The following is a 21,344-nucleotide window of genomic DNA, read 5'->3' as shown; positions in this document are numbered from 1 at the left end:
AGTCCATGTTGTGAGACGTATAATGAGGCCCTCTGAGTATCTCAGCAACAAAAATTCTGGGGTGTAGCCTGAATTAGCCTCCTACAGCAAACAGTGGAGGGAGGGCCAGGCTCAGCAAGACCGCACTCCTGGAGGGTGCACCACACTCATCCATGTGGACAGCCTCCAGAGCAGAGCTGAGCAGAAGTGAGGGAAGGGGGAACTGTGTGGTCCCTAAGACAGTGGGATCAAGCCCCTGGAGAGATGGAAACCTAGAAACCCACACTACAGGGAATCAAATCACGGCAGAGACTGTACCCTCAGGGAAGAGACTAAAAACCAGAGCATGGACATGTCAGAGGAAAGAGGCACAGCTGAGGGAGGGACTAGAGCAAGTCACAAACAAGATGGAAGCGACACCTGGGTGTGGGCTCCTGGAAGCTGCGGCAGAGTCCTCTCACCCAGGGAGCCCCAGGTGCTCCTCTACACCAGCTGCTGCTGACAGGCCTTGGGAAGTGGCAGCAGTGGACGGGAAGTGGCAAAAGAACCTTGGTCTTGAGCCCCAAACTCAGCCGACTGACTTCCCTCCATGCTCTTCAGAGCCTGGGCTTTCATTATTCTTTTTGATTCCTGCACACACATCCCAGGGAGTTCTGGCTCCTGATTAATGTAACGCAGGTATGTGGTAGGGAGAGATCGCAGCTCACTACTGCAGCCTCGGATTCTGGAATGGATCCACCAGGGCAAATAAATCTAACTCCACTCTCTCTGGCACATTTTTGTAAGTGTCTTCACATTTTTATAATTTTTCCAAAAGTACAGTTCCGCTGACAAAGGAAGGTGGTAATGGCTTTACTGTGATTAACAGAAACCATTCTTTTAACCCCGTTTGTAATTTTCTGCAGAAATGATAATAAATATAGTGCGATAGCCTCAAATAGCTCTAAATAAGTTCTATTAATTACAGATTAACAAGAGTGAAAAGGAAACAAAAAAATTTTTTAAGCTTCCCATTTTCTGGAATTACATAAATGTTTTCCTCAGTATATTTTTCCGTCTAAGCACATACAACAATAATATTAGTAAACATTTATATATACTATTTAACAAGCATTATCCTAAGTACTTTGCTTATATTGATTCATTTATTTAAAGAATAACAATAGTGCTGCAAAGTAGGCATGGATAATACTAGCTTTTACAGATGAAGTAACTGAGACAGAAGTCTGGTAACGTGTCTATGATCACACAGCTGACAGAGCAACACACACACACACACACACGTCTGTGTTTTTCTTTTTCTTTTTTTAAACAAAGAGTCACTACAGTGTTTTCAGCTCTTACAGACTAAAAAGCCTTCCATCCAGGACAGATCCATAGTATACTATAAGCCTTCAGAACCTTTTCATAACCATTATTTCACTTGTGACCAAGTTCTAAATGAGATATTACTAACCCATTTTGTTAAAGTGTCAAAACATTAAGAGATTTCCACAAAGTTCTGCAGAATTTGACTAGGATTCAGCCTCCAACAATTTAATCCTCTTTTCCCAATCAAGATGTCTTGCTGGGGCTGGGATTATGGCTCAGCGGTAGAGCGCTCCGCCTAGCACAGGCGCGACTCGGTTCGATTCTCAGCATCACATAAAAATAAAGGCATTGTGCTGTGTCCATCTACAAAAAAGATATTCTCTCTCTCTCTCTCAAAAAAAAAAAAAATGTCTTGCAATAATAAAATAAAAATCTCCAATTATTAGACTCCTGAAGGCCTACATTTTAAAAGATCTACAAACAATTCTAATATACAGTGTTATAAATGAGAAATGTACCTTAGGATAATATCCAAGGCTATGCTATAAAAAATTCAAGAACACCTCTAAGTCCATCCACATATTCCTAAACAACACAGGAACCCCAAAGCTGTTCCATGTCTGACCACACACGAGTGGACCATGCTACCAGGATGACAGAAATAGTTTAACATTGAAAATAACACTCTGACAACATGGAATGATGTTGAGAATGAGGACAAGAGTGACAGGAGTGGGCTGGGGGTGATAGCTCAGTGGTAGAGCACTCGCCTCACATGTGGAAGGCACTGGGTTCGATCCTCAGCACCACATAAAAATAAAATAAGATAAAGGTATTGTGTCCATCTACAACTAAAAAAAAATTTAAAAATTAAAAAAAAAAAAGACTGACAGGAGTGCTTTTTTCTAATATGCAGTGACATGAACACTCTCTTCCTTATTTCTCACATAGTAAGTAAACACGTGGCCTCTGAAGCCAGAGAGCCTGTACTCATCTCTCAGCACTGCGTGATGCTTTGATCCTTTCCTCTTCTGCAAAATGGGATGATCATTTAACAAATCTTCAAGGTACAGCACATAAAAATACATGGAGATCAACAAGGAAATGGAAGACTTGAACAGGCTATAAACCAACCTGACCTAACAGCACATTTATACACTCCACCCAACAGCAACAGAACACACACCATTCTCAAACAGACGTGGAACATTCCCGAGGAGAGACCATATGCTATGTAATAAAACAAGCTTCAATAAACTTACAAGGATTGAATTTATGCAAAAATATGTTCCTCAAGTATAAAGGAATGAAAATAGAGATCAATAAAAGGCAGAAATCTGGGAAGTCACAAATCTGTAGAAGCCGAACACGCCTGAATAACCAATGTGTCAAAGAAGAAATCACAAGGGAAACTACAAAATATGTTGAGCTGAACGAAAAACACAACACAAAAAAACTTATGGGATGTAAGGAAAGCCACGGTTATAGGGTAATACACAGCTGTAAATGCCTGTATTAAAAACAAAGTTCTCAGCCGGGCGCAGTGGCACACACCTGTAATCCCAGCAGCTCGGGAGGCTGAGGCATGAGGATTGCAAGTTCAAAGCCAGACTCAGCAAAAAGCGAGGTGCTAAGGAACTCAGTGAGACCCTGTCTGTAAATAAAATACAAAATAGGGCTGGGGATGTGGCTCAGTAATTGAGTGGCCCCGAGTTCAATTCCTGGTACCCCCTCCAAAAAAATAAAAACAAACAACAACAGAAACCCCACAAAGTTCTCAGTTCCTCTCTTCTCTGAGAGGAATCACATCTCCTCCTCCTTTCCCCTTTCCTATCCCTTCTAATAAATTCATACCTATTACTTTAAGTGACAAGCCTGGAAAAAAGAACCAACAAAATCTAAAGCAAGAAGAAGGGGGAAATAATAATGTTTAAGGCAGAACATTAATGAAATGGAGAACAAAAAAACAACAGTGGAAAATCAATGAAAGCAAACACTGGTTCTTTGAAAAGATCAATGAAACTTACAAATGTTTAGCTAGAATGACTAAAGGAAAAAAAGAATCAAATCACTGAAATCACAAGAGGACAATACCACTGACTTTCCAGAACAGAAGGTATCTTATGAGGTGCTGTGGATACCTGGCTGCTAGATCAGTGATTGTTTTCAATTAAATGGCCAAATTTTCTAGAAAGAAACAAATGACTCAAGAAAAAAAAAAAAAGAAAAAAAGAAAAACTGAACAGATCTATAATAAGCAAAGAGATTATATTAGTTATTTAAAAAAACTACCAAAAAAGAAAAGCCCAGGTGGCTTCACTGGTGAACTCTACCAAACATTTAAGAATTAATGCCAGCTTATCACAAACTTTTCCAAAAAACATTGGAGGAGGGAATACATCTTACTTAGCTCGCTGTACAAGGCCAGTATTATCCTGGTACCCAAAACAGATAATGACGGCACAAAAGGACTACACTGCCATGAATATAAACACTAAATGCTAGCAAACCCAATTCATCAACACTTGAAAATAATTGTACACTATGACCCTGATAGGACTTATCCTAGGAATAAATTAGTTTAACCTATAGAATAGAATAGAACAAAACAGAAAGCAAAAATGGCTGGGCACAATGATGCACTCAGTGTCTGTAAGCTCAGTGTCTCAGGAGGCTGAGGCAGGAAGACGTCAAGTCTGAGGTCAACCTGAGCCACTTAGCAAGACCCTCAGCAAGTTAATGAGACTGTCTCAAAACATAAAAAGGGCTGGGGATGCAGCTCAGTGGTAAAACACCCTGGAGTTTAATCCCCAGTGTGGAAGGAAGGAAGGGAAGGAGGGAGGGAGGGAGAGAAGGAAGAAAGGGAAGGGAAGAGAATTAAAGGGAAGGGGAGGGGAGGGGAAGACAGGCAAAAACAACCTGACTATAGATGCAAAAAAAAAAAAAAAAAAAAAAATCATTTGACAGAATCCAACACCCTTTCATCATAAATATACTTAACAACCTCGGAATAGAAAGGAACTTCCTCCAACTTTAAAGGCATTCATGAAAAACCCACAACTAACACACATTTAGTAGGGGAAGACTAAATGCTTTCTTTATCCTAAGATTAAAACTGTGATTTTAAAACCACCCACACTCTTCACTTTACTTAACATATACTGAAGGTCCAGTCAGGTCAAATAGGCACAAAAAAGAAATAAATATATCCAGATAGGAAAGGAAGAAGTAATTTTGCAAGTGTCATAATCTTATATTATAAAATCCTAAGTAATCCACTAAAAAAACCATAAGAATGAATAAATGAGGTTAGTGAGGTTGCAGGAAACAAGGTCAATATATAAATTTGAACTGTATACCTACACACTAGCAATGAACATTTGAGAAATTAAATTAGAAAACAATTCCACTTATGATAACCCCAGAAAATAAAATAGAAGTAACAAAATAAATATAAAACTCATACTCTAAAAACTAGAAGATATTATTTGAAAAAAAAAAAACAAAAAAAACAGGAAGATCTAAATAAATGGAAAAACATCCCATGTAATTGTACCAAAAGACTTAAAATGGTTCAAAGGGCAAAGAGAATGACCCTTCAGGAATGATATTTACATGGGAAATAAAAGCAAAACACTTTGTAAAACTTTCTTTAAAATATTCATACTTTTCTTGAAGTCATACTATACACCTCACTTCTAGCTTAGATTGAGAAATCCATAGGCTTTAAATTATTATAGCATTACTCAGAAATGTAAATAATATTTATCAATTGCTTACCAAGGGCTAAGAATTGTGCACTAAATTCATTATCTCCTAATCCCCATCCTAACTGTAGTAAGCAGACACTATGAAAAATCTCATTTTAGGGTGGGAGGTACTGCTCCAGGGTAGAGTTCATGCTTAGCATTGTGTGAGGCCCTGGGTAAATGAGGAGACTGAGGTACCAAGAAATTCAGTAACTTGCACAAGGACAGAAAGTTTACAAGTGACAGTGGAGACCTGAATTCATGTATGCAATATTTAAAATCAGGAAACTTAGTGACATACAAATATATCCCCCCAAGTGTATCATTAGTGGCTTATAAAATGAGCCTAGATAGAATAAACTGGACCATTCATCTTAGTAATTATATACAATCAAATAGAACTAGTGAATCAATTATATTATGGTAATGTAAGGTTTTATTTTGAAATAAGTATATTAAAATGTAACTTATTTTTTGAAAAAGAAGGATATTGATTAGAAAGGAATATAGAAAAAAAGTTTTACTTTCTAAGAAAGTGAAATTTCTGAGTCTCCTTTCTCCCCTTTTTTAGTTTCAATGTTCCTACAATGTCTGTATAAAAATGGTAAGCATTTAAAAATTCTTTGTCTAAATTACTCAAAACAATGCAATCACTCTAAGAAGAGTAAGCCAGTCTCCCACTGGCTGAATATTTTAATATGCCCACACCTGAATAAGCATGCTTCTCACTCAGGAAGTAATTTCCTGACATTTATCACATTTTCTTTATCTCCATTTTATCCTATCTTTCCTGAAACTCCAGGATCAGGTCACCTATTTAAATATGGTAGGCACATGCAAATATTTTTCAAAGGGCAGGGTTATGTGAATGTGTCTCCCTGGGGGTCCTGCTATATATATGTACACTGCCCACCTGTGGCACTCAAACTCCAATTGGCAGCAGGGTGTGGTGGCACATGTCTGTAATCCCAGCTGCTTGGGAGACCAAGGCAGGAGGATTGCAAGTTTGAGGCCAGTTTGGGCAATTTAGTAAAATCCTGTCTCAAAATAAAATAAGGGCTGGGGATATAGCTTAGTAGTAGAGTGCTTGCCTAGCATGAGGCCTTGGTTCAATCCCTAGTACAAGAGGAAGAGAAAAAAGAAAGGAAGAAATAAAACAAACTTCAACTGGCCCAGGGGGATGAACCTTGAATAGCTATGCTTGCGTGTTGTTTCTCATAGCCAGACATGCCTGACACCCCAAGAAGGTAAAGAAAACCATTTCTAGCTTTTCTCTTGGGCAACCGAACTTTAGAACTTTCTCGGCCCTCAGGTAAGTCCTCCATGGCTCAGAGACACCATCTCTGAGGCAAAAGGTGTCTCACCCACCTGTGCATGTTCCCGTTGGTGGTGAAAGACTGGCCACACACAGTACATTTGTAAGGCCTTTCGCCCGAGTGCACCAGCATGTGGCGATCCAGGGAGCTGGCCGAACTCAGGGACTTCCCGCAGATGCTGCATGAGTGGTCAGCTCCTCCAGTGTCTGTGTTGTGCTGCAGAAAATAATCACCACAGTAGTCACTTGACAAGATAGACAAAACCTCAGACATCTAGAGCTTTATAAAAACCGATGAAGCTTCTTGGCCATTTCTTTTTGTTTTAACTATCTTTCTAAAGGGTCCAAATGTATCATCAGAAACATGGACAAATAATATTTTGTTGGATCTTCTTGTGTTCCAGTTTTGAAAAGCAGTTCTGCAAGGCTCAGAGAAAGATGAAGTCTTTGCAGGCTTTCTTTGAAACATATAGATTAACTGACCACATATATTAACTTTATGGGCAGAAGGACTCAACTACACAGTAAATGGGTGAAATAGGGTTGTCTCAGAGAGTCAATATCCCTTCAAGTTTGATATTGCAGGCCTGCTGTCAGAGAAAGAAAAATGAAACCTACAGAGTAGAGTTTTGGCCTCTCAAACATGGCAAAGAGGATTTCTACACAAACCCAAGTAACTCTAGTAACGTGTTATTCAGCAGCATGTTTATGACTTCAACTGATTATCATTCCCATCAATCCAATACCCATCAAGAGTCTTGTTTCTTTTATCCTTTTCCCTCATCAGCCATGACTGATGAGGGAAAAGGATAAAAGAAAAAGATCCCAAACTAAGCAAATTCACAACTGAATGAGATAAACTTAGAGCAATAAAGAAAAGGAAAGACATCTACGACCTCAATGTATCATAAGGAACTCAAATCATATTGACAAGTCACATACGATGAAAAGTCTTCTGTTAATATAAGTGGGCAGTTAGCTAAATTTTGTTAAATTCTGAAGTTATTCTGTGTTGATCTGGGCTCTGCCAAAGTAACATGAACACAAAAATTATTTCATAATTGCCCCAAAGATTGTAAAAGATTAAATCAAAATTAGGCACTGTTCACATTTCACCCATTAGAATCAAATCATCTCATCACCTTGTTAATGAAGAATAATTTAGAACAAAAATACAAAAGTAGCAGCTAACCTGACGAATGTGCATAGTCAACTGGTGCTGGGTAGTGCAAATCTTTTCACACAGGGGGCAGTTGTAGGAAGACTTCTCCTCTTTCATCTCCTAAAAGAGATTAAAACAAAGTATGAATTTCAAATCATAGTAAACCAGTGCGTTCTATTTTTGTCATAAGCCCCCGTGTCTTTAGAGCTGGCTGTAAGTAGCCGAGAGCAGCGGACCAGAGCCTGTCCAGGTGTCAGCGTGAGCAGGTCACCTCCCTGTCTGCCCTCAGTTTCCCTGTTTGTAATTGGGAAAAAAAAGAGTATCAATCACAACATGTTGTGATGTGGATTAAATTCATAAACTTAAAATAAAATTAAAGCACTGAAATAGTGCCTGGTACAGAGTAAGTGCTTATTAAACAGCAGTGTTTTGTTACATGGATACTATTTCACTGTCCGTAATGGTGAAATAATAAAAACCCACCCTAACAAAGGCAGGAGCCCTTAGTGCCTGGTTATGTACCCTACAGGCATTAACACAACTCCTCTGACCCATGCTAGCATCAGCATGACACTGTTTGTAAATAAGAAATAAGAAAAAAAAAAATGTTGTCCATGTTAGAACTTTGATAGAATTGACAGTGTAAACTGGAGACTTCCACAGAGACGACACGGAGCAGCTTACTACTTGGTGAAGTCTTGTTTTATGTTCCCTCAAAACATATAGGACAAGCTTCCTTTGAGGAAATTATTTTACTTTTTAAAGGAAATTTAAATTCACTAATCCTTTTTACAGCTCCTCTTTCCAAGTAATCCAAGGAAAGCTATTAGGAGTGCCTACCTATCATGGTCTCCTTACTCACACAGTCCCTAGGCACCACGGGTCTCTGTCTCACAAGTAAATGGATCCAGACTTGGACACCTCTCCAGGGAATCAGAAATTGGAATGCTCAGGGAAGGCCATCAGTGGGACCTGGGGAGCTTTGTAAAATAACACATTTCTAGAGCAGACTCTCAACATGCTAGATCAGAATCATTGTGAGGGAGGGAGGAAGGGAGGTGAAACCTAGGAATCTGTTGGTTTCATAAGCTTCTCTGAAGATACTGACATGTGCCTGGGTGTTGCCAAGTTAGGTGATCAGGAGCACTTTGAGAATTCATGTAGAGCTGGGACCACACCTAACACTGTGGCATGTTCAAGCCACAAGAAATCAATTAAGAAGTCAGTGCTAACTGGAGAGGGAGGTCAGGCATTCTCTGAGACAAAGGTATGGGGTGGGGAGGGGGAAGAAAGAGAGAGAACATGAACGCACATGCGCAAGTGCTCTAGAGAGGCCAGACACTCTGGCCAGGCTGTGCATCATTTCCTGTCCTTGAGCATCTTTCAATAGACCTCTTTTACTTGAAGTGAGATTCAGCTGAGTTTCTGCAAATATCAATTATTGAGCACTTACTATGTGGAAACTCTGAATATACAGAAACATAAGGTTTCTTTTTTTGCCCTCTATAGCTGCTAAGAGACACTATTATGGACCCCATTTTCTAGATGAGGAAACTAGAGTACAGAGGGGCAAGTAACCTGCCCTAAACTGGAGAACAATTAAGAAGTAGACATAGGATTAAAACTCAGGTCAGCTGCTCTACAGCCCATGCCCTAAACCACAATGCTATATAAAGTTTGACCAAAAAAAAAAAAAAAAAAAAAAAAAAGAACCCCAAGGCACAGAAAGGAAACACCCTGTGGTTGGCTCATGAGAGATGGTGAAAATAAAAGTTACCCTGTGCACTATAAAACAAATGGCACCATAAACCAGATGGGTGGAGTGAATGAATGAATGCATGATGATGTCTAGTCTGTAGCTGCCTTCTCCCTCACTTCTTTTCAGAAACTAGAAAGTCTCATTCTAAGCAAGATGATCCTTCTTCAATCTGTGGAAGTGGGTCTGAGAACTATGTAAGTCAGCCACATATTTCTCACACTCACATTTAAAAAGATTAAGGATGTGAATTCTATAAGGAAGTCAATTATCCCAGAAACCAAACAAGTCCTGATCTCACCAAGTTACTCAGGTACTTCTAAGTCCTCTCAAAGGCATAATTGGGGATGGGGGTCCTATCTTCTCATCCAGTTCTACAATCATTCAGACTAGAGCTGGCCAAGGACCTCCATAAAAACAAAAAACCCCAAAAGCAGCAAAAGAAGAGCACTTTCTATAATAATGAGGGACGCCTCACATCTAGGCCAAAATTAGGATCAAATAAAACCTCTGGAGCAGTTCTGTCAAATTATTAGATAAGCCAAGCCTCAGCCAGACTCAGGGTCACAAGACAGTAAGAGCCCAGCTCATCATCAACACCACCACTAACTACCACCACCACCACCACCAACAACAACGACAACAATAACAAAAAAAGAGCAGGAGGAAGAAAAAACAAACTAACCAGACTCGTGAGGAGACGGGTTTTTTTTAAAAATTTTTTCTTGCATCTGGCTTGAAACAGATACCAGATACACTGCATGCAGCTTGTGCAGCTGACTGATAATGACTCTAAGGTTGATCATTAACTGCTGCCAAACCTGAGGCTGGCAATGCTGCCATGTAGACCATAATACAGGTTCATGAAATCTCAGGTGGGCTGTGGGCTCAGATTTAACCTTCAAAACTAAACTACACAGAAAAGAGATCACTGTGATGTTGGAAACGGCCTACTGGAGGATTTTGAATCCAATTATTATGACTGTGCTGGTGGAAGAAGCACACTTCCTGAGCTGAAAGATAAAATTAGCAGCTAATGTGATAACTAACCATTCCATAATGAAACAATCTGGCACCCTTGTCAGCATCCGGCTGTGCCTAATCTGTCCTGGAACTCTGCTCACGAGGATGGGACTTTTCCTGGCTCCCTCTCTCCGGCCTCCCTATCCAGTTCACAGGTAAGGAGGCTGCTTCCTTCTTCCCTATACTCTCTTCCCATTGCATTTTGTTCCCTTAATTAGGCACTGTATTTAGCAGGCTACCTCTGGCCCGGAACTCTCTTGGAAAAATAAAGTCAGTGCACCGGATTCCTAGAGGAGAAAGGAAGCAGAGGACAAGTGGCCCAGTTACACCTGCACTTTCACCTCCTCCGAAGAACAAGCGCCACTCATCATGCAGGAATGGGAGGAGTCATGGGTATCTTCCATGGCTCTAATGGCTATTTCTGAACAACTGGGAAGAAACTGGAGCCTGGCCCTGGACCAGCTCTGCCTGGCCCTGGGGATGGGGGTGATGCTGTGCTACTTGAGGAAAAGCTCCAGCCTATACTTCACTCATTCCTGAGCAGAGAAGGATGAAGACAATGACCTTATCTGTCTTATTCATCCCAAAATGCTTGGTTCCAGGCACAGCAGCTAGCTAGAAGTAGAAGCTGGTAAACACTGTTACATAAGTTGATGAATGGAGAGATGGACAGATAGATGAAGAGATGGACAGGCACGTGAAAATGGAAGTAAACCTTTTCTTCCCAGAGCTAGCGCTCCTTCTTGACTCAGGCCACAGTCATACAGGCTGAGTATTTTCTCAGGTACCCATAGAAGAGAGGCACACGAAGGCAAGGGAGAAAAAGAGAAAGAAAGGTGTCAGTGCTCCGACCCTCAAACACCACTGAGCGATGCCGACAGAGGCTTCAGCCCTGAGCCAGCTGTGAAGAAGTGCAGTCCCACACACCTGGTGGGAGCTGGGGCTGGCATCACATTTCCTGGAGGGTAAGTTGCATTAAAATCTTAATTAAGGTTCTACTACTGAGAAGTTATAGAAAACCAGATAGATGTGATCAGAGAATTCTGTGTAAGAACAGCTGTAGTAAGATTACTAATAAAAAAGAAAATTTTAAAAAAGCCCAGTGGGCTTGCTCTCTTGTCCATCCCTGGGTTCCTAGATAAACTCAGAAGAAGACAGCCTTCTTTCTGAAGGTTTAGTATAAACCCATAAAACCAAAAATTCACACCGTATGGATCCAGAGGAGAACAGAGACTCATTCGTCCTCTGCCTCCCTCCTTTGTATACCTACACCATGTTTCTACTGTGGCAGCACAACTTTTCAAAAGTGTCCCATTTGTCCATTAATTAAAAGATTCATCTTATTTCCCAATGGAGGAGATTAGGACTTTTATAACAGCAATCATACCTCCCAATCTTTGTCTACCCATTTACTTTTTCCCACTTCTCCTGATCCTTTGTCTAGAGGACTAAACAGAATCTTAAGTGGAATTCTCTGGAGTCAAATTCTGTGCATTTTGAAAACTGGAAAGTTGAACAGCAGCCCCTATACAAACAGGACTTATTTGCCACCTAATCTGAAGATGTTTTAAAAAAAAAAAAAATCAAGGAGTTGGCTTTGAAAGTTCAATTAACCAACTGTGCGAATAAGGAAAGAAACCACATCACAGCCGAGAAATCAGTCAAGTTCACTGCCTTGATCATGTGAAGAAAGACTGAGTTTAAATCAAATCATGGGGTAAAGAATAAGGGTGCTATCACAACACTAACACCAAAGCAAAGAAAATTTCTTCTATGAAAGGAAACTGAAATAAGCTATGAAAAATTTGCTCCTGAAAAATGATTAGGCCTCTGGGTGTATCTGTTGAATTCAGAACACATTCAAGGTTTTGTCTTAGGGAGCTGGGAAACTTCCTCCAACATTCTCACAGACGGAACCCATCCAGATGCTACCACCCAATGTACTTGAAGCCTACCTGGTTCCTTCTGCCAATCCTATTTGGTCCTGGAGGCTTCACAGGGGACTTGATGCCCTGGGGGCTCCCTCCATTCTCTGTGACGTTCCCTACACTCATTACTGCTGACATCATGGTGTTGATGGAAGACAGGTCCGGGCCTTCCAAGCCAATAGGCGAACTTGACGTCATTGGAACAGGAGTTTATGCTTCTAAGAAGCCTCTGTCATAGAACTGAAAACCAGAAATTGCTGACATTACCAAGGGAAGTTGAAACTTTCCTCATAGCCAAGTGTAACTGAACTACAAGCTGGGTCAAACACCAACACCCTCCTTCTAGTCAAGCGCATACTCATGTGGTGCCAATGATGATTTAAGCTTTCATCTAATGACACTTTGGCTTTCTGAAGACTCACCACTGATCTTGCTTCCTTTCTGAGAGCATGTCACAGACAGGACTCCAAGTGACCTGAGGAAGGTTTCTTTGCCTTTCCTCATCTTTGTAAGCAGAGGTGGGAAAGGCTAAGCCAACAACAAGAAACCCCAGAAGCTGCCATTTGGCTGGCTGTCATCCTCCACAGAACCATATATTTGTTTTCTGTGACATAAAGGCTCTAGACCTAAATATACGGGATGAGAAACTTCAGGTTTCATTTAATTCCATTGCTGCAATAAAGTAAGTTTAATGGGCAACCCAAATTCTGTAAGAGATTAGAGAAACCAACCCTGTCAGGATTATGACCAAATTTCAAATCAACATAAAATAGCCTGTTTCTTCAAAAACACAAGTAAGTACTACACCTATACCCCAGATAACAGAAAGAATAAAACCCCACCCCTGTGGCTAATTACCTCCATTTTTTGCCAACTGATAAACCGTGAAATTTCCCCCTGCGAGAACTAGCATCCACACGCAGGAAGAAATGGCTCCGTGTTTACTTCTTTTTTCCTCTACGGCTATCACTGGTTGACACTGGAGGGAAACAGAGGTAGAAAGATTCAGGGAATATCTATTTGCTGTATTTTACTTTCTGAAGCTCATATTTATATACCAAATTTTCTTTCAAACTGCGCCCCAGTTACTTATAAGGAGCCTCAGACCCCAACTTGACCCACCTTGTGTCTCAACCTGAAATTGACCAAACACAAAACAATTAAGGAATTCACTAAAAGGTCGGAGTCAAGACAGTATTAGGCCAGACCTAAACGAAGCTTGGTAACCTGAAAAGAATGACCAAAGGGAAAGTAATGACCCTTTTACACCAGGATTTACTTCTTCAGGCTGGATGTACTCTTTGCCACTAGAAGGCCTATGGCGAGAGGTGTAGTCAGTAATGAGTCCATACATAAAATGTAGTCCTCATTTTATCTGGGATGAATATTTTATACTCTATAGCTGAATCCCTACTGGTAATATTATCTTAGTACCTTCTTATTCTATGGTTAGAATTAACACATTTCAGAGGGCCATAACAGCAGCCTAAGATCAAGCTCATAATCTCAGCTGAAGAGGCTGCTTAAAAACAACATGAGAAAGAACATGATTTCATGTGGTTTTCTCCACCAACTTTAGGGGCTCTGACAGGTGGTCAGGTGGTCTACCCAGAGCAGCTCCAGATAAGCAGCCTTCCAGCAACAAAGCAGGAAAGGGGATAGAACTTTATTAAGTGGCTTCTATCTGCTAAATCTCTAAATGAAATCCTACCAAAAGGGCCAATGACAATCTTAGAAATTTCCTTGTCAAGTGATAAAACGTGCTTTAGTTGCTTTTGTTTTAATATGTTCTCTAAAAGATCAAGTATTGAAAATTAACCTTGAAATTCATACATTATTAATAGTATTTGCAGTGTGACCTTTGGGAGGTAATTAGCCAAGGTCATGAGGGTGGAACACCCACAATTACATTAGTGGCTTTACAAGAAGAGGAAGAGAGAACTGAACATGCACACTTGCTCTGTCTGGCCATGTGATATCCTCTGTGGTGTTATGATGCAGCACGAAGGCCAAGAAAGTGCCACGCCCTTGGAACTTCCCAGCCTTCAGAATTCTGAGCCAAATAAACTTTTATTCTTTATAAATTACCTTGTCTTGGGGATTCTGTTATAACAACAGAAAACAACCTAAGACAACTGTTAGTAGATGTTCTAAATATAACCAAATAGTAGGAAAAAGGAGTAAATGCAAAAGCATACAATTTAAGATTCCTGATCCAGTCTCACCTCCCACATCTTTTCCCCAAAAGAGAGGAAAACCAAACTGTTTCCCCATGCCAACATCCATTTAAATCTATTAAAAATTATGCTTCTTACTTCCTGTTTTTGTCTTTAATGGGGTCATTTCTCCTTAGGGGAAAAAATATGCAAACACAGTATGTACATACAAGTGTGTACACACATACCACTCTTCTTTCTATTTTTCATACTGGGGGTTGAACTCAAGGGCAGTTTACCACTGAGTCATATCCTTAATCTTTTTTTTTTTTTTTTTAATTTTTTTTAGTTGTTGGTGGACACAATACCTTTATTTGTTAATTTTTATGTGGTGCTGAGAAACCCAGTGCCTCACATATGCTGGGCAAGCACTCTACCATTGAACCATATCCCCAGTCCCATCCTTTCTTTATTTTATTTTGAGATAGGATCTTGTTAAGTTGCTGAGGCTGGCCTTGAATTAGCAATCTTCCACCCTCAGTCTCCCTGATTGATGGGATCATAGGTATGTGCCTCCACACCTGATACATTTTTTTCTTAATTAATTGTTAACAAAAGTATCATCATTAATCAGTATGTAATATGTATTGGGTTCAGAAATAGATGCTTCCAGTACTGAATTCACCACATTGTGTAAAATAACTACTAGAAATCTATCTTTATAGTAATTATATTGTATCAATAAAAAGAATATGAACCTTCCTACCAATTTATATGAAGAGTATGGAAGATAATCTCACTTTTGTCCTATCAGTAAATTTAGAAAAGAAAACTGGTAGAGCTGACTCAAATCTATGAAGTTGCAGTAAACACCTTTGTGACTAAATGACCAACAGGCAAACTGACAAAAATATGTTCTCTAAACAGATCCAAACTGCTAGTAAGAATTTTTTCAGTCATGATATCTAAGATACATTTTTGCAAACTAGGTCTGAAATACAAAATGCCTAGCGAGAGTTATTACAGTTAATTAGCACAAGAGCTGAACGCTGCAAGGACTTAGCCCACTAGAAAAGGAGAAAAGCCATGCTTTGGGATTAACTATAAACTTGCTTCTCATTCTTCTGGACAGGAAGACTTTGGCCAATCCCCTCCCCTCCTGAGCCACTTAGCTCCATCTCCAGCCTTTCTTATTTTTAAAATTTTGAGACAGGGCCTCACTAAGTTGCTGAGGCTGCCCTTGAACTTGCAATCCTCCTGCTTCAGCCTTCTGAGTGGCTGAGATTGCAGGTGTACACCACCACTCCTGGCTTGGTCAAATTTATTTCCTTCTTGAAGATAAAATGTAAGTGTTAATGCTGCATGTAAATGACACCAAGATCCCCTCCATTTACTTCTTTTTCCTAATTTTGATAATTATCTTGCTGTGCTAAGATTGAACCCAGGGCCTCAAGTATATGATAAAGCAAGCACCTGACTACTGAATTACACCCCCAGCCCCCTTTTCCTATTTTAATGTAAGTAAATAGCAATACAATTAATAGAATGGAATACTTGGCTATGCTGGTTGAAAGGAAAAAAAGGATCATTGGATCCACCCTGGGAAGATGTTTCAAAAGCAAATAACAACCTGTCCCTTGGATTTTACAAGCTAGATTTTACTCTAGTTTATTCTTGAGTCCTAGACTTGAGTTCTCCTTTGAGTATGGAATGGGGCACCGGAAAGATGCTGGTGCTAAACACAATGTAGTTCACTGTTCCGTATTAGAAAAAATTCCCCAGGGTTGGGGTTGTGGCTTAGCTGTAGAGCCCTCACCTAGCACATGAGAGGCACTGGGTTTGATCCTCAGCACCACGTAAAAATAAATAAATACAATAAAGGTATCGTGTCCTATATTTTATTTACAACTAAAAAATAAATATTAAAAAAAAAAAAGAAAAAATCCTTCTTAACATTAAGGCTCGTTATGATACTTTAACTAGATGCAAGGTGGCCAGTATTAGTTCATTCTACCTACCCGCTACACTACCCAATGCCCTACAGTACAATGGAATAACCCAAACTAATATACCTAAACTTGCTGATGCTTGATATCATGGAATAAAAGATATTTTAATAGTTTATGGTCTTTTGATAAAACACTTTTCCTTTTATGGATATTTATAGCCCTAGAATTTTCATTAAAATAATCACTGGCCCCACTCTAGTACCATCCCCTTCAACTGGAATCAGAGAGGACTAGGACCCCAGATGAAGTTCCCAAGACACATGTGTGATCTACAACACCAAGTAGACTAGCCTGGTGTGCCAGTCTTTAACCCACAGACCAAACTGCGGGGTGGGAAAAAGGAGAGAAGAGAGGAATCTGGTTTGAGGTGCTGCTTCCTGTGAAGCATGCTCAGCTTTCTCATCCCACACCACAGGATCAACAGATCAAGAAAAAAATAGCAAGGTGCACTCACAATTTTAAACTGATTTTGCACTAAGTCTCAGGATATCCTGGAAAAGAGGGAGCACAACTGGGGAGGGAGCTGGAAGAAGGGAGAGCATAGGAAGACTCAACCCTGACCGTTACTATAAATAAAGGAAAATCTGTGCTGTTTAACTGACCTGTTTTTCTCGTCTTATCAAGTCACGACCTCCTTACTGAGAAGCTGGCACGGGTTGGGCCCAAATGTGGGCAGGGTCACACCTCAAAGTCACCACTTCTGGAGCGCAGAGTTGGAGCAACCTGCAAAAACAAGAGAAGTTGATGTGAAAGGGAGCTAAGACAAGAAGCGATCCATTTTCTGTATAATCTCCTCTATTCAACAACACCAGGAATCATAAACTGAGACAAGAGCACATTTCCCATGCCCTGACTACAGTTACAAGTAATCTGTGCGGCGATTCCACCCAGAGTTGACCTGGTAGCATCTAAACAAGTGTGGCTACAGCTGAGTCCACTTCCACAGGTCCCCCACCCACCACCACCACACCAAGCAGGTTCCAGCAATGGTGAGGGCAACACCACAAGAGAGGGGTCCAGACGGCCGGCTGTGACTGTTGGAGGAGCTCTGGCAATCCTAATGCATGTTAATAGTAGAAACTGATGGTCCTTTGACTTGAAGGAAATAGAAAAACAGGATACCAGTCAATGCTATAGAAACAGGAAAAAAGAAGCAATAAAATAAGAAATAGGTAATGAACAGAGCCTTTAAGTTGAGACTATCTCATATTTTCCCAAACAAGAAGTGTCTGTAACTCATGTCAAACAGGACCAAATGCGCACCTTTTCTTTTCTGGAGTAAGATGTGGAAAATGTCTCTAATTACACACACCCTTCACGAACTTGAGAAAGTCTTCTCCAGTGTGCTAAGGCCCTGAAAAGTCCCAAGCTGGGACAATGTTGTGTTTGGACCTCAACGGTCAGAGAAAGCTGGAATATGGCATTTCTCAGAACGACAGCATCTGGTATGTTTGTCTCTGGCTCTTAACAGCATCTCTCAGCTAAGCTAAAGAGTGCAAAACTGGGAGAAGATTCAAAAAGTTAATAAGACTGGGGATGTAGCATATAGAGCACCTGCCCAGCATGCAAAAGGCTCTGGGTTCAATCCCCAGCACCACATTAAAAAGAAATCTCTGTGCACATGATTCCCAGCATAGCAGAAAAGGGGGCAGGGGGAGCAGCAGCAAAATAAACCCCATGCGGATAGCACTTGTCTAAAAGCAATTGCGGGGCACATTTTTTCACTTTCATCCCTTTTTTGAAGAGTCTGGAGAAAAGCTGTCCAAGTGTGCCACACAGCTATCGTCTTCAGACTTCCTCAAGCTGTCCACAGATAGCTCCTTAACCACCCTGGGCAGGCAAAAGCCTGGGCTAGGCTGCTCTGCTGGGGTGGGTAATAAAGCTCACCAGCATTTTTTTTTTTTAAATCAGAAACAGCTCCTGAGTGATTTTTTGATACCATGATGCTCCCCCAAATTTTTCTTAATACCTCTCTGCTTCAATTCTCCATCTTCTTTGTGTTATTCTCTTGGATTCTAAAGTATCAAGAAACAAGGAAGGTGGTGCATGCCTGTAATCCCAGCAGCTCTGGAGGCTGAGGCAGGTTAAACTCAGCCTCAGCAACTTAGCAAGGTCCTAAGCACTGTAACAAGACCCTGACTCAAAATAAAAAATAAAAAGGGGGCTGGGACTGGGGCTCAGCTGTAGCGCACTTGCCTGGCATGTGTGAGGCACTGGGTTTGATTCTCAACACCACATATAAATAAATAAAATAAAGGTCTATCAACAACAAAAAAACCACACATACACTCTACACTCAACATTTTCATTCAGATTCAGGAGGATCAGGGACTCCAGAAATATTCTGGAAAAGCAAGGGAAGAATTCGTGTTTTACTTGATATATGACCCCCACTTCCCCAAAACCATGGATCAGCTAATTTTGTTAAAAGTTATGCAGATTTCGGAAATACACAAACCATTCTTTCAGATGATCTCTACCTATATAAACTTATGGATATCTAAGGAAAAATTAAGCATAATTTTTTAATAAGTATTTTAAAAAGCAAGCAAACTTTCTCTATTTTCAATTCATTTTTACATTAACTGGGGCTTGGGAGTATAGATCAATGATACAGCACTTGCCCAGCATGGTGAGGTCCTGGGTTCCATTTCCAGAGCCCCCAAAATAAAAGACAAATAGAAGGAAAAAGTACACGTAGTTGGGGGTAAAAAAAGGTACATTTTATTAGTAAGGAAGTCTGGGAAGGAGTAAGTAGCCCACAGGTTTTTTTCCTCCCAGAAACTGTCAAGATCTCCAAATAAGTTCCACATATAATTAAAAGACACACACATATATATTCACACAATATGTTTCAGAGTCAGAGAAACATTTATGGAATGAACATTCTCCAGAATATAATTAAGACTGCCATTAAAATTTAGTCCTGCTTCCTCTTCTCATTTAAGTACTTACCAAAAAATAAAAAATAAAAATCACCAGTTTCCCCTCAAATACACAGAGAGAACCAAAGGGGAAGAGGATCCTTTTGGAGCAAAAAGGCCACGCTTAGGCTTGACCTTGAAACTCCATCCTCTGACCTTGGATGTAAATGATCTGAATATCAAGAATGTCTTCAATTAAGTTGAATAATAGAGTCACTACCCTGTTTGTTTTGGGTTCCCTTAGGCTTAAGGGACTCACAGAACTTGTAGAATGGAAAAGTACAAAACAGTTTTTGGAAGAAACTTCAAGACATCTCTTACCTCCATCACAACTGCCTCAGGAGAAAAAATGAAAACAAAACAAACAAACAAACAAACAAACAAACAAGACCAGTTATGGTCTAAATGATGACTCTGGTTGGTGAGAGGCGGCTAAGAAGGCTGGGATGTTTGGGGAATGGTCCGGGATGCTGAATTTCTGGATTTTCATTCCCACCAGCTTTTTGCAAAGCCAAGGAGGCAGGATGTCTGGGAGAAGGCAGAGGTCCCTCTGGGAGGAGGAGGGGCAAGGGAAGGCCAGCCCCCAGCCCCTGAGGAGATAAGGGACAATGCTATGTAAAACCAGAAGAGAAGATTAAGGAGCCTGTCTCCAGGTCCAGTGAGATAGCAATGAAGAGATGAGAGATAAAAGGGAAGATGGTTTAGAAGCAAAGAGCAGCATCCCAGCTTCTGAAAACTCCAGGGTTTCTGAAGTGAAATCTAAAATCTGTCCTCAGACCCCCAGGAAATATGGAATACGCTGAGCTGCCCACAATGATGGCAGAGGTCCTGGGCTTTACAACACTGGACCTGCACGGCTGCAGTGCTGAGCCTCCTGGATGTTCATAAATACTCGGGGTGGGATGGCTGATGCATGGTGTGTTGGAGCACAGCTGATGAGTTCAGGCCAGCCAGGACAGGCTCAAAGAGTTTGAATTAAGAGGAGTACAGACATCAGAATGGTCTGAGCTACTAGGGCACTTGACCAACAGCAAAGACATCTCCTGAAGGGTGGACTTGGCTGGGGACCGAATCAAACCAGACTAGCTGTGCCACCACAGCCAAGCCTGCTCTCTCTCTGCCTGCAAAGCCTGAGGCCAAACTGTCTTTTTCCTAACCAGGATGGACTTGCATGTGCTCTGAAGGCTGAGACAGCTGGGATGACGGTTCCAGGAAGTTGATGTGTTTCTTGGCTTAGGGTGCATGCTATGCCTTGGATAGGGCGGTAACCCATGAAAGTCACCCGCCCCTCCCTGCCCACAGCTGGCACTCGCTTTGGTAAAAGGGAGCCTTACTGTGTCATATAATGCCTTTCAGAATTTGAGCAGACCCTGCACAACTGGGCACTGTGAACGCTCCAGCCAGCTCTGCATCTTCTCCCCTTGGCTAAGTATGGACTGCTGCGAAGAGGTTGGGAAGGTACCCGATGGCAGAGGCCATGTTCAGGAGTGAAGTGTGGAGGTAAAAGGGTGGGGGTGGAGTGTCAATCCCAGGATTCAAGGTGTGTATGTGGACCTCCTTTTGGGTTGTCTCCTGAGCTTCAAAACACTTCCCCATTCCCATCCCTCAAGACTATAAGGAATGGTCAGACTTTAAACTGGTACTCAAGGCTCTTCATGCTCTGGCAACAGCCCGCCTTTTGCCCTGTGGTCCACCAGTCCCCGTGATTATCTCTTTGCTCAGTTCTTTCCCCTTGAACTTCCCCCTCTTCTTGGCCACTATGCACCTGGTACTTCCCCGACCCCTAATAACCCAGGGCTCTTGGTTCCAAACCCCAAGACACAAGGACCTTTAATTCCACTATCACACTAAATATTCAGAGCTAACAAATTCTGAGCACTCTGTATGTACCACACACAGAGTCCACTGCCTTGTTTATTCCGATAGCAACAATGCTGTGAAGATAATCTCATTGTACAGATGAGAAAACTAAAGTTACTTGTCTCCAAAATTGTAGGGCTGTTAAGTAGGAGAACCAAGTGAATCCTCTTTC

The 21,344-nt window shown here is 41.0% G+C and overlaps 1 protein-coding gene across 1 annotated transcript in view; it reads right to left on the bottom strand.

Moving 5' to 3' along the window:
* Nucleotides 1-17,117, bottom strand: part of Rreb1 (ras responsive element binding protein 1) — a 71,303-nt gene extending 54,186 nt beyond the window's left edge. The window contains 5 exon segments of the mRNA XM_015493981.2: nucleotides 6,408-6,571; nucleotides 7,547-7,636; nucleotides 12,251-12,463; nucleotides 13,082-13,202; nucleotides 16,991-17,117. Of these exon segments, the coding sequence (XP_015349467.2) occupies nucleotides 6,408-6,571; nucleotides 7,547-7,636; nucleotides 12,251-12,421 (425 nt within the window). The 5' untranslated portion in view covers nucleotides 12,422-12,463; nucleotides 13,082-13,202; nucleotides 16,991-17,117.
* Between the last annotated feature and the right edge of the window lie 4,227 nt (nucleotides 17,118-21,344).

This window comes from Marmota marmota, unplaced genomic scaffold, assembly GCF_001458135.2.
Source record: "Marmota marmota marmota unplaced genomic scaffold, marMar, whole genome shotgun sequence".
Lineage (NCBI taxonomy): Eukaryota > Metazoa > Chordata > Mammalia > Rodentia > Sciuridae > Marmota > Marmota marmota.
Note: the sequence above shows the minus strand (reverse complement) of the source record. Positions and strands in the feature narration are given on the sequence as shown.